Below are 13,051 nucleotides of genomic sequence, written 5' to 3'. Positions count from 1 at the left end.
GGCCTGGTCCCCCTCTTAAACCCAGCTCCAAATAAAGAAGATTCAGATTGATGAGGTTTTCTAAACTTTGTTCAGTAGAGTCCGTGCTCAAACAGCTGTTAAGCTGGCGAGTGACTTACACATAGCACTGGCATTTTCTTTGGCTTTCGGAAAGGTCCAGGAACGAAAGCCAAGCTTGCTGTACTTGTACTTCTGACAAATGAGCAGAGGCGGGGGGGGGGGGGGGGGGGGGGCTTAGCAACCGGGACAAACAGCACCAAACAGCTGTACCTGGAACAGCCCAACAGCAAGAGACGCACTGCAAGAAGCGATGGCCTCTCCCAGCTGGCAAGGTCCGTGAGCGGCAGCAGGTGCTAGATACTGCCCTGAGATTAGCCAGGTTAGCAGACCTTGGGGCGGAGATGTGGGGCATACCCTCCAAAGGGAGGCAGGCCAGGGAAAAGCCACCCGCCACCAGGGCTGAGGGCTACCATGACGAGGCAAGATAGGTTTCTGTGGAGTACGTGGCTGAGCCCTCACGTGACCGCATGGTGCCTGGCAGCCTACAAATCCACTGTGCCAACGTGCCAAAGCCTTGCCTGGTGGTGTGAACTTCCTCCGGTCTTCCCTCATCACTACTGTGATGTGAACCCAAGACTGGCGGGGGTGGGGTGGGGAGGGGATGGGAGGAAGGCATTGTTTCCCTGTCTGCTTTGCAGGCTCCAGAAAATCCCCGAACAGCATCTGAGAATCACCTCACTTTTTTATTCCTACCATTATCAATGGCAGCAGCAGAAGCACCAGTGTCCATTCATTTACTGTCTCCTATGGGTCAGACATGACGCCAGGCGCTTGAGACTGCTGTATGAATTCTACTTCTCCCAACAACTGCACACTGGCTGTTACTCTCCAACTGTGAGAGCAACGGGGCCTTGTTCAAAGCCCTGCAGTTAGAAAGTGATAGAAGGGGCGTGTGAACCCAGGCCTGTCTGCCTGCAGAGTTTGGCTAAAGCTCCTCGACTGCATTACGTGTCCTTCATCCTTATCTGCAAAATGGGCATAACAACCAGACCTGTTTCATAAGGTTGTTGTGATAATGAAATGACAGCCCACAAAAAGAGCCAAGTTTCCACAGCTGGTGCACAAGAAAGAGTCAATCAATAAGTACCGCTGACCTTATTACTGCTGTTGCTGTTTTGTGAAGTCTCCCAAAATACGACAGGGAAACAAAAGGAAACAACATACACTTGACTTTCCCCAAAGCAGGAGCTCTTTCCCATGATTCACAACACTTTCAGGTGCTACTGGTGTGCACAGTTCCACAACAGGCAGGGAAGCTCGAAGAACCCTCTGGGCCATACTCACATTCTACCATGGGGGGCTCTACTTTGCTGAATGGGATGCATTGGCCTGGTGTTCCCCCTGAGGTGCAATTTCTCTTTGGGTGATTTCAGCAACTTGGAACTTAATGAGGATGCGCCTAGAACACCGCCACTGGAAGAACGGTTGCTTCCACTTCCGCTGCCTCCTTTGCTTTTGGACAGAGAAGGGAAGAAGGGAAATACTGAAGTGGGAGGAGCGGCCCAAGAAGGCTTGCTGGACGAGCTGTGTCTTCTTTCTGAAAAGAAAAACAGGAAAAAAAAAAAAAAAGACACTGTTTCAGGCAAGTCTCCAGTGGAATCCTGGAAGAGTCCCCTGAAATCAACACATTTAGGTTCAAATATGCGTCACTAAGTGAAAATATATTTCACTCAGCAGCTTTCAGAAACGGCTTATCTAGGCCTCACAGACTTATTTAGGATTCTAGGAACTGGTCCTTCTGCTTCGGAAACATCTCAGCATAAAGCGGTTTATCATACGCAGATAGCCATTAGGAAATTAAAGAGCCATTCTAAACCTGAGAATATTTGGTTTTGTATACTAGAAATGAACCTCACTTGCTCCAACAAGGAGTGAGAGAGGCAAATTATTCGTTCATCCATGCAGCTATACGAACTGACACCACACCGATTCCTTCCTTCCTTTCTAGCATAGCATCCTTCCAATTTTTTGAATCGCAAATGTCAAAAAACGAGTTGTACCTTAATTTTTTTTCTGCACTACCCACTAGCATGTGACGCCAAATAAGAATGTTTCTAGGGTTATTTTATCATCCTCTGAACCTGTGCTGAAATCTTCCAGTGAATCACTTTACTCTCTCTTTTGTAATAATCTCGCTTGGGTACAGATGGCATAGCTCTGGTTCACACTGCTAAGATGCCAAAGGCAGAAGACAAAAATGCCACGAGGAGCTACGCTGGTTTTTTAAACCCGGAAGTAATTCATAGTTAAGTACAGACTACACAGGTTTACCTGAAAATAAGTCTACCCACTGGAGAATCAGGTTTTCTGGTCATAAAGCAATCCATACTAAATAAATTGAGAGCTGCTGAGGAATGGCACTATTGGAAACAAGTCAATTATTTAGGAACTTTATCTACTTAAGTACCTTGTGATGACTGCCTTCGATTAAACTTGTGATTTAAAATGACACGTGGCAAAATAAATAAATTAAATTAAATTAAAATAAAATGACACACGGCTTAGCTTTAAGTTTTAAAATGTACGTGATCCAACATTTACTTACCACTTCACAGAAGCTATATGAGTATTTAAAAAATTAAGCAAACTGGAATCAGTGACTATGAGCACCGCACAAACGGTTTATTTCTAAAGCCTTTTTTTTTTAAACCAGTCCTGAGGCTCTCTGGGAAGCTGAGATGACTTATTCCCAGAAGGCCATTAGTTCAACAATGCTTTATGAGGTATTTAAGAACCTTCCACAACAGGACAAAATTATAATGCTGATCTACAGACAAAATTCCAATTGTCCAACCAGACCGCACAAAGGCCACAAGCAAGTTAGGATGGCTAAAATGATAGTGATTTTTTTTTTTTAGGTTTATGTATTTATTTTGACAGAGGGAGTCCAAGCGGGGGGAGAGCAGAGAGAGGTGAGAGACAGAATCCCAAGAAAGCTCTGGATTGTAAGCGAGGAGCCCAATGCAGGGCTCAAACCCATGAGCCATAAGATCATGACCTGAACTGAAACCAAGAGTCAGACAGTCAACTAACTGAGCCACCCAGGCACCCCTAAATTGACAGTGATTATAAGCGCCTGTTGCTTTTTTGTGTGTGTGTGTGTGTGTTTTTTTTTTTTTACTCTGTGAAAGCTGTGTGCGTGGAAAGGAATACTAAAATAACAAGTTTAGTAACTTGCCAAATTTGGCATCTGAGGTTTTGTTTTTTTTTCTTCTTTTCTAATTTAGTTTCTCTCCCCTCTGTGATCCCCAAACACTATCTGAATATCCTTCCAAAGCACCAGCACTTGTCAGGCAGGACCGTAAAAATCTGTTTCCAGTTCTGCTGCCTTCCTTGGATGGTGAAACTTCCTGTCTGGGTCATCTCTGCCTCTGTGAGACCTGGCATGGAGCAGACCTTCGCTTAACATGTGCACCATCGGTGCAGCTTGTCTTGTGAGGAGGAGTGATTTCAAACAGCCGTGGACCAGTAGTTCTCAACCCTGGCTACGCAGTGGCATAACCTATGAGCTTAAAAAATACTGATGCCTGAGTCCCACCCACAGAGATTCTGATTTAACTGGTTTGGGGTGTGGTCTGGGTATGCAGGCTCTTATAAGTGCCCCTGTGTGATTCCACTGTGCAGTCAAGGTTGAGAGCAGCCTTATACTAGGCTAATGCTCCAGAACCATTAGCCACGGGTGAGTAAGTTAACACTTGTAGGGCAATGAGAACACTGCCTGGCACATGGTGCTTTCTATCAGGGTCTATTAAATAAAGCTCACTGCTGCTACCTGTCCTCAACTACTGCTTTCCGGAATTCCATCAACTGCAAATTATTTCCATCATTCTTACCAAAGCCACATAAAATAGTATTTTTTACTTAACATCTTTATTTAAATTATCAGCTCTACTGTTCTCTCCTCCTCCTCAGCCATTAACCAGTCTCTCTCTGGGGGCATCACTGGTATTTTGGACAGGACAATTCTTGTATAGGATTTCAGGATGATCAGAGGTCCTGTCCCCTGCCCCTTAATCAGCAGTGGTGTCCCTCTGCCAGGGGCAGCCTGAACCTACCCTCCAATCCATTCTCATATCACCCAATGTGACGCAGGGTACTACCCTCAACCGGGAATTATTTCTCCAAACAACAGTATCTATGAAACAGTAGGTCTGATGAGCTTGTTATGTACTTTTTCTATATACATTCAAACAAATATTAAAATATTCTTCCATGGTCACCCACAGAAATCATCCTGTTTCTCACGGAGGACAAGTGTGTGCTGCAGGAAGAATAATACCATGTTTGTGGTATGAACAGGGAGAAAACTCTCAACTAAAACTTACTTTTATGAAGTACACCCCTTTTACTATCCTCTGGGGATCAGAATTCTCAAGCAATTGTCTTAGAGTAAATGTGATTTTAAAATATTTGAAAAGTATTTTCTCTTGATATCAAGTGATATAAATAAGATTCTCAATCTAATGAAATACAGTTTTGCTCGTAAAGCTTATTTTCAGAAAGTAAATCTATTCTGAAGCCACTGATATACTAAGGCACAATTTGAACATAATGAAATACTGCATCTGCTTTCACAAGATTTCATCTGCAAAAAGTACTGCGCCAATGCAGAAAATGACACCTGGTTGCACCCAGTCACATGGGCATACACAAAACACACCCCTCCCCCAAGCACCCACCATGCATCCCAGTGGATGTGAGGAGCCACGCCCACCCACAACTGGTGCTACAACTTTCCCTTGATCTCAGATAACCTCCATCCACTACTTCAGAGTAACTCACAGGCTGCAGCTCTCCCAACACCTGCTTCCAGAAGCAAATGTCGGCTCGTTTTCTAGTATTCACCTATTTTTAACCATTTAATCTATGGAAAACTGTGCTACTGTTTCTGCTAGGTTCCTATCTTTTTTGTGTGAGTCACTAATGAAGTTTTGAGTGCTGTGCCCGTAACCCCATTCCCCTAATGAGTCTCATGTGGATTCTATTACACAATGTTGCACAATGCAGTAATTTCTTAGGAATGTGTGCTGTAGGACAGCAGAACTTTCTTCAAGTCTGTCCTTTTAATTCTCTATTCCCATTATAGTCCATTCCCGCCATTTTCTTCAGCTGATGCTTCTTTTCTAGTCTATTAACACTTGTTTTGGGGATTTTGCACTAGAAAAATCAAGGATCAAAGCTTTCTAGCATTAAAAATCAGCTGGTGTATCGATAACATTTATATTTTCTACTTCAGTAATAAAAGACATTTAAAAACTAAGAATGGCAATTACATGAATTTCATTCATTAAAACTTGAAACAGACTTGCGTGTGTGTGTGTGTGTGTGTGTGTGTTGCACACGCACGTGTGTGCTCGTGTGTGTTAACGGATTCTGGCTGAAAAGTGCCAGCTCAAATCCTTGTCATGCTGCTGAATAAAGTTGTTCCTTCACATCATGGTCTGGTAACTTACTCTCTGGAAAGGGCGGCATCTGGCTTACTCTCTGAGAGAAAGCAAAGAGGAAAAAACATTTAATTACAGCTCAGTTGGAATCTCCCCATCCTTTCACTGTGGGCCTTTATTTTTCATAAGATTTTAAACTGGGCTTCCAGCTTAAAAAAAAAAAAGTGTTTGTTCCTAGATCAAAAGAGAAATGGGCAAGTTATGGGTAGGGTTAGGGACCTTTTATTAAGTGGGCAAACTGGTGGCCAGGCGCTAAGCATAACTGCAGTGTGGCTTGGTGAGGAGTCCAAGTTGAGTTTTCAAACCACTCCTCTCTACAGGGTCTGGCACCAGCTCAGAGAAGGCACACTCTGTTGTCCCTGGATGAGAGAGGTACTTTGAATGGCTCTAGCAAAGGGAGAGATAGTTAGGCAGCCCAAAAGACAGACAGTACAGACAGGGAAAGAGCACAGAGAGGCAGACATGGGTGAGTGTGTGTGTTGTTGGGGGGGAGGGGGGAGGGGCGCTGGGGGTTTGGAGTAAACAGGGCAGACAGACGTGAAGAAAGAGGTAGAGGTGAAAAGTGGAAGAGAGGGAGAGAAAAAGAGACTGTGTGAAGTGTGTAAGAGATGGATGCGTCGGACTTTCTTCCCCCTTGTGGCTTGAACATGTGATAGCACTGAAGGGAGCAGCAGGTATCGGGGAGGGTAAGGTAGAGGATAGCTGTCTTTATGTCTTCCAAAATGGAAAGCAACCAAGAATACTGAGCTTGCAATCTGGGATTCACGCTGAGGTTTAAAAATATACATATGTACGTGTTGATACCCAGGTACAAACCAAAAAGGAGTTCAAAGCAAATAATTAGATCTCCTTAAGTCATAAATAAATATTGCTTTGAAAATAACGAAAAATAATTCAGATGCACAAGTGTAAAAGTTAGGGCACAAACCTAAAAAGCTGTCAAAGCAAATTTTAACTTCAAACAATTCATTCTTGAAAAAAATCTACAAGGAAATACATCAAATTTTAAGCAGTTATCCCTGGGATTAGGGTATGTGTGTGTGTGTGTGTGTGTGTGTGTATACATTTTTTTTTTTTTTTGAGAGAAGAAAGCGCAAGCAGGGGAGGGGCAGAGAGAGAGTCCCAAGCAGGCTCCACGAGGGGCTTAATCTCATGACCCTGAGATATGACCTGAGCCAAAATCAAGAGCTAGACACTTAACCGACTGAGCCACCAAGGTGCCCTGGGTCTGTTTTTAAAAACTTCTGTATGTTGGGGTGCCTGGGTGGCTCAGTCAGTTGTGTTCAACTTCAGCTCAGGTCATGATCTCATGGTTTGTGAGTTCGAGCCCCGCATCAGGCTCTAGGTTGATAGCTGGGAGCCTGGAGCCTGCTTTGGAATCTGTGTCTCCCTCTCTCTCTCTGCCCCTTCCCTGCTTGTGCTCTGTCTCTCTTTCTCTCAAAAGTAAATAAACATAAAAAAAATAAAAAAAAAAACTTCTGTATGTTAATTTTTCTATAATGAATATGATTTACTTGATTATACTTTAAAAGGGGGGAAATTTTCATTTGGTGTTCTAGCCTCAACTTCACACATGCCAAGATAAAGGCGTATTATCATTTGTGAGCACAGAATCAATCTATCCCATTCTCAATGGTTATCAGGTAAGAGCAGGCAAGAGCATCTCATAGCAATTAAGACCACTTCACAAACTTGTTTTTGCTCAGGGCTCTTTTCACTAATGTTTTATATTTCAAACAACTGACTGGTTAGAAGTCTCACCTTCAACAACATTAACAACAGCTGTCACTGTCTATTGGGCATAAACCATGTGTCAGGCACCACAATGTGTAACTTACAGACGTTATCTCATTCAGTTTTGACCATCCTTCTACAAAGCAGATACTGTTATGATCCCCTCTTCCATATGAGCAAACTAAGGCTTTAAAGGACTCATGTTGGTTGCCCAACACCACCCAGTTAGTTAAAAGGCATAGCTGGGATGCAATCCCAGGCAGGCTGACTCTCGTACCCAGGCTGGGCCACACTATATTCCACCTGTCCTTGTGTGGTGTTATTAGCAAGCCATAATACATGGTCCAAAGGTAGGCAGAAGGGAAAGGGAAAGGGAAAGGGAAAGGGAAAGGGAAAGGGAAAGGGAAAGGGAAAGGGAAAGGGAAAGGGAAAGGGGGAAGGGGAAGGGAAAGGGAAAGGGAAAGGGAAAGGGAAAGGGAAAGGGAAAGGGAAAGGGAAAGGGAAAGGGAAAGGGAAAGGGAAAGGTGAGGGTTGGGGCATATATCAGTAAGAAGCCCATCCATCTTCCCAAGGGCTTAGCAAAATAGGCTAACTGCCAGCACAAAAGACTGCAAAGGTTCAACACACAAGATTGAGACAGAGTATTAGTAAATTCAGGATGGGGATCCAGAATCTGTTTAAGGGAAACCCAGGTTGTTGTTGAGATTTTATCTTTCCCTTTTGCAAGCTATCTATCCTAAAGATAAGCTATGCATGTCAGCCAGGATAGCTTTTTTCTTTTTTTGCTCAGGAGGGTTTTAAACCATCAAAGATGGTTTGCAGAGTGAATTCTGGTAGAAAAGTACCCGTCAGGGCTGTCTTTCTTGCTAAAAAGAATCATTTTACAAAGTTCCCAGATGGGTCTGTTTTACTAAGAACAGCGAATACCTATTCTATAGGATTAGGCTGGCCCCCTCTGGCCCAACACAATGCATGTTTCTGGTCATTCTCTGGTCTCTGGCCAGTCATGGCTGCCTTTCCAGTAAGGGATCAGAGCTGTCAGGCACAGTGTTGATGTGAGCTAAGTAATTAACTAGGCTGAACAGAATCCAAATTAAATAAAAAGAAATACTTTTGCGGGGGGGGGGGGGGGCAACTCGGTTAAGGGTCCGACTCTTGACTTTGGCTCAAATCATGGTCTCACAGTTTGTGAGACCAAGCTCTGAGCCTGCTTGGAATTCTCTCTCTCTCTGCCCCTTCCCCACTTGCTCTTGCTCTCTCTCACAAGATAAATAAATACACATTAAAATATACATAAATTAAAAGTACTTTTTAAATAGATTACCTAAAAGAGCAAGAACTTTGGAATCAGAGACAGACGGGTTCAAAGCCGTGCTCTGCAACCTACTAGCTGGTAACACTGGGCAATAACCTGATTCCACCCACCTTGGCAGCCTCTTCATCTGTCGTCAAACCTATCCTGCAGGGCAGGGCTATTGGGGATTAGCTAAAGGAGAGTTGTAGAGCCCGCAGCTCAGGGCTGACTACAGACCAGGCACTGGGAACACAGCAGGCACTAAGACACATGTCCCCTGTTAATTCAGCTAATGCCAATTACAGGCTCCTGTGAGAAAGGCATGCTGATTATCAAAGCAGGCAGAAATCACTTACAAACAAACCTAACCCACTTTATCTTCTCCCGTGGAGTACAGGTAGAAGCTACATATTTAGTTTCTGTGTCAATCCAAGCTCTTCTCATAAAAGCTCAGAGGAATAACTTTTAGAATTCATTTACAAATGATTACATTCACACCAACCAAAAAAGGAATGCTCATTTGAGCTAACGTTATTTTGAAAATAAAAATTTGGTTCATTTTCCTGATGGAAACGAGTCATATCCAGGAGGAACTGCAGGTGATGGAATGGAATGAAGGGAAGGTCTCAAATTCAGCTTATGGATCCAAAGGTGGAAATTTTAGGCAGATTATTGAAGAAATGATTCCTAAAACTCACAAACTTTTCTCTAAATGAAACTCACCCTTTTGGACAGATTTGGTCAGGTAAGGTTAAAAAGAGTGTGTACTCTGTATGCAATGGCCTTATGAAAAATATCAATCCACACTTTAAGGAATGTATGATTTCATGGGGTCTTTGACAGTCCCATCCCACTAATACTCTAGAATTACCCCCTTTAAAATAAGGGGTTTGTGGGGCGCCTGGGTGGCGCAGTCGGTTAAGCGTCCGACTTCAGCCAGGTCACGATCTCGCGGTCCGTGAGTTCGAGCCCCGCGTCGGGCTCTGGGCTGATGGCTCAGAGCCTGGAGCCTGTTTCCGATTCTGTGTCTCCCTCTCTCTCTGCCCCTCCCCCGTTCATGCTCTGTCTCTCTCTGTCCCAAAAATAAATAAACGTTGAAAAAAAAATTTTTTTTTTAAATAAATAAAATAAGGGGTTTGTCTGTTTGTTTTAAATAATCAAGCTCACACATGGCTATAAAACGTTAAATGCACGCGTATGGATCATTTGGCCAGGCATAGCAAGTAATCCCTGCATGTAACAAAAGGTTCAGTTTAGAAAGTTAGGGTCATTCATTTAAGCAGGCCCTTCACAGAATTTATTAAATTGCTTATTTTGATATCCAGATTGAAAAATAACTGCAATGTTATACTGCCAGCTCCCAATTAACCCAAACTGTCACAAGTGCACTTTCGGGCTGCCAACACAACTCCTGAAGGGTCAGCTGGCATTAGCGGTCTTTCTTAAAGATGACCCCTATAAAAACATCTAAGGTCAGGAAACTATAAAGGAAGACTACATACACATTTTTCAACTCTCAGAGCGTCTTCCTTCCACATCTACTTTGCACATCAGTGTTTTGCCTAAGACTTTTGAATCCCAAAAGCTTCAAAGCTGAATCCCATTCCAGATCTTTCGTCGTTTCTGCACCTTACCTAGACTATTATTTACTTAATATATTCTTCAAAATTCAGTGACTGACTAGGCATAACTAATTTAGCATTACCCTCAGCAATTTCTGTGAAGCCGTGACTTTGGTTTGACAAAGTACTTCTGTTTTTTTCCTAATAATTATAAAAACAAAACAAAACTGGCATACCATGTAAATTCACACCATGGACATGAAGCATTAATGATGTGCTCACTACTTCCACTATCAGCTTCTCCCTGTAAACTTCCTTCTTCTTATGTAAAGGCACCCGTGTGTGTCTGACCAGCAAACGTGTTCCTACCCTACTCCCTGTCCTCACAGTTTCTCTTTAATCCAGATCTGCTTTTTCTTTGATCCAACTTCTTTAGGGTCCCTGGACACTTGATTAGACTACTCCAGAGAGAGCCTGGTGAAGTCTAATGCTAAAAAACACCCAATGGACAAAGACTGTCTCTGTAACATTCAAATCTCACGTTGGGGAATCCCAAACTGACCTCTGACAGGCAGTGCCTCAAAGGACAATTAGCCAAAATTGGAGCTGGGAGGCAGCCTCAAAAAGCATGCTTAGGTGGGTTACAAACAGCAATGAAAAACAGTGAGGAAGAAAAACTTTACCACAAAGCACTCAGCATCATTTCCACTAGAGAGATTTAATTGAAAAGGATGATTTCAACACTGGCTGCCCTAACAAATTAGTCTCCAACTGCGACTTCTGCCAAATGCATTTCTCCTCCCCCTAATGCAGAGGTGCTTTTAAATTAAAACATAAGGGGAAAGTGCAGAAAAGAGAGTCATTTACAGCACTTGGGCTACTTGAAACAACTTTTCACCAAAGGTCTATAATCAAATTATCAAGCTCTCCAAGCCAGTGCTTTATGATGAAAATAAAAGCCCCACGAAAAGTATTCCGGGTCTCCTGGCACTTCCACGTCTCTGGGCAGGGTGCGCCCTGCAGCATCCCCATTCACACTAGCGGCATGAAAGAGAACAGATCACAAAGGGCAGATTACAAGGGAGAACGACTCCGACTCCAGTGGGGGAAGGGACAGGCGTGAATGGATTGTAAATAATGTTGCTAAGAAGGGAGCAGAAATATGGCAACTTCAAATAATCCTCTTGCCAGGAATTCTTCCCGTGGGGACTGTTCTTTCCGTACTTTGCTTTAAAGTGAGAAATATGAAAAACTTACTGAATATCTGGGGGTCCTCCTCCCCTGCCATCTTAACTTGTGGCTTTTGCAAACACTGCTAAAATGGCTTTTTAAAAATCCAAGTTTTTTTATTAAAGTAGAGGAAATGATAGAGAAAAAAGAAGAGGTGCTGAAGGTACACCAGAGATCACCTTGGTCATGAGTGTGAAGCATCATTTCTTCATAATCACCGTCATAAGAAAGCTTGTTTTAAGGAAGAGTGAATGGTCGGAATGATCAGTTCATTTCCTTAATGGGGCCCTTCCTATGCTCTCGCAACCCTGTTCAAGGTACAGACTCTGAACTGCGGGTTATCATCATGATCTCAAACAGGCACACAAAGATGTTTTCAGTGAAAGCACCTTGGGGGAAAAGGCAGCTTCTACTTTGAGCGAAACACAGCCACCAAACTCTAATTTTCTGCCACCATTTCTGACTATGGGCTATCATGCAACGAATGGCATGCTGGCTGACACTTCTACTTTGCTAACAGCCCTAAGGTCCTCTCTCTGCTGTGCTCAGGAAGCACAGTGTTACCCAAAGGATGCTGGCAGAGTACAGCAAGCAACCACCCTGCCTGAAACAAACATGATCTCACCAAGCGATGTGCACAACACTGTCGCCGAATTCATTCCCGTCTCCCTCCCACTCCATCAATGACTTGAAATGTTTGTGTTTCTCCGGTATCGGCATGTGAAAAGAAAAAAGAGCCAAAACCAAAAATCAACCAGTCTCTAGTTACTTCTGATTTAATCCTCCACTGGTTAGGGAATGAAGCATCCTAAAGTTCAGTGATCTAACATTAGGAGTTTAATCTCCCAAAATTTGTTATAGAGCATGTGTGGTTCAGGCATCAATATACTCAGTCCTTCCACAAACTTCTCTCTAGTCACATTTTGGGCCTTGGTCACAGTTTTACCCAAATGAAAGATACAAAGCTACGTCAAAATGCACAAAGGAATTAAAAAAAAAAAAAAAGGATGTCTTTACCACTGCAATCCAAATTTTACACACACACTCACACACACGTAGGAAAGACAGAATTAAAGGAAACCGGTAAAACTCTAATTCGAGTTCTCTTTTTCATTGTTTTTGTTTGGTGTGTTTTTAAAAATGAAAACTGCTGTGCAGGAACCCCCACAGGGAACATGGTCTTCCCAGGCCAAAAAAGAGTAGCAAGTCCAAGGTGCAAAGGAATGATGGCATCATCTGCTGCAAAGTGCTGCATCGAGTGGAAGTCACATTCTTATCGCTAGTCCCTGCTAATTTGGTATCCTTTTAATTTCACTTTATTTTGGATGGGGGAGGGAAGGAGACAGTGAACACAGGAACACCAAAAACCTCAAACTCAGAACGCAGTCCAAAATGCCTCCTTCAGGGGCGCCTGGGTGGTGCAGTCGGTTAAGCGTCCGACTTCAGCCAGGTCATGATCTCGCGGTCCGTGAGTTCGAGCCCTGCGTCGGGCTCTGGGCTGATGGCTCAGAGCCTGGAGCCTGTTTCCGATTCTGTGTCTCCCTCTCTCTCTGCCCCTCGCCCGTTCATGCTCTGTCTCTCTCTGTCCCAAAAAATAAATAAACGTTGAAAAAAAAAATTAAAAAAAAAAATGCCTCCTTCATTAAGCACCCTGTTTAATAAGGAACGGATGATTCATTACCTAACAATGCCAATGTTTTCAATGAGTTTGTAGCATAGGTTTGTTC

At 43.3% G+C, this 13,051-nt stretch overlaps 1 protein-coding gene across 5 annotated transcripts in view; it reads right to left on the bottom strand.

Annotated features, from left to right (window-relative positions):
• Positions 1-13,051, bottom strand: part of ATXN7 (ataxin 7) — a 142,547-nt gene that overhangs the window by 21,384 nt on the left and 108,112 nt on the right. For all 5 annotated transcript variants that reach the window (XM_043587861.1, XM_043587857.1, XM_043587858.1 and 2 more), the window contains one exon: positions 1,345-1,597. In XM_043587861.1, coding sequence (XP_043443796.1) covers positions 1,345-1,597 — 253 coding nt within the window. The remainder of the gene's footprint in view (positions 1-1,344; positions 1,598-13,051) is intronic.

This window comes from Prionailurus bengalensis, chromosome A2 (assembly GCF_016509475.1).
Source record: "Prionailurus bengalensis isolate Pbe53 chromosome A2, Fcat_Pben_1.1_paternal_pri, whole genome shotgun sequence".
Taxonomy (NCBI): Eukaryota; Metazoa; Chordata; class Mammalia; order Carnivora; family Felidae; genus Prionailurus; species Prionailurus bengalensis.
Note: the sequence above shows the minus strand (reverse complement) of the source record. Positions and strands in the feature narration are given on the sequence as shown.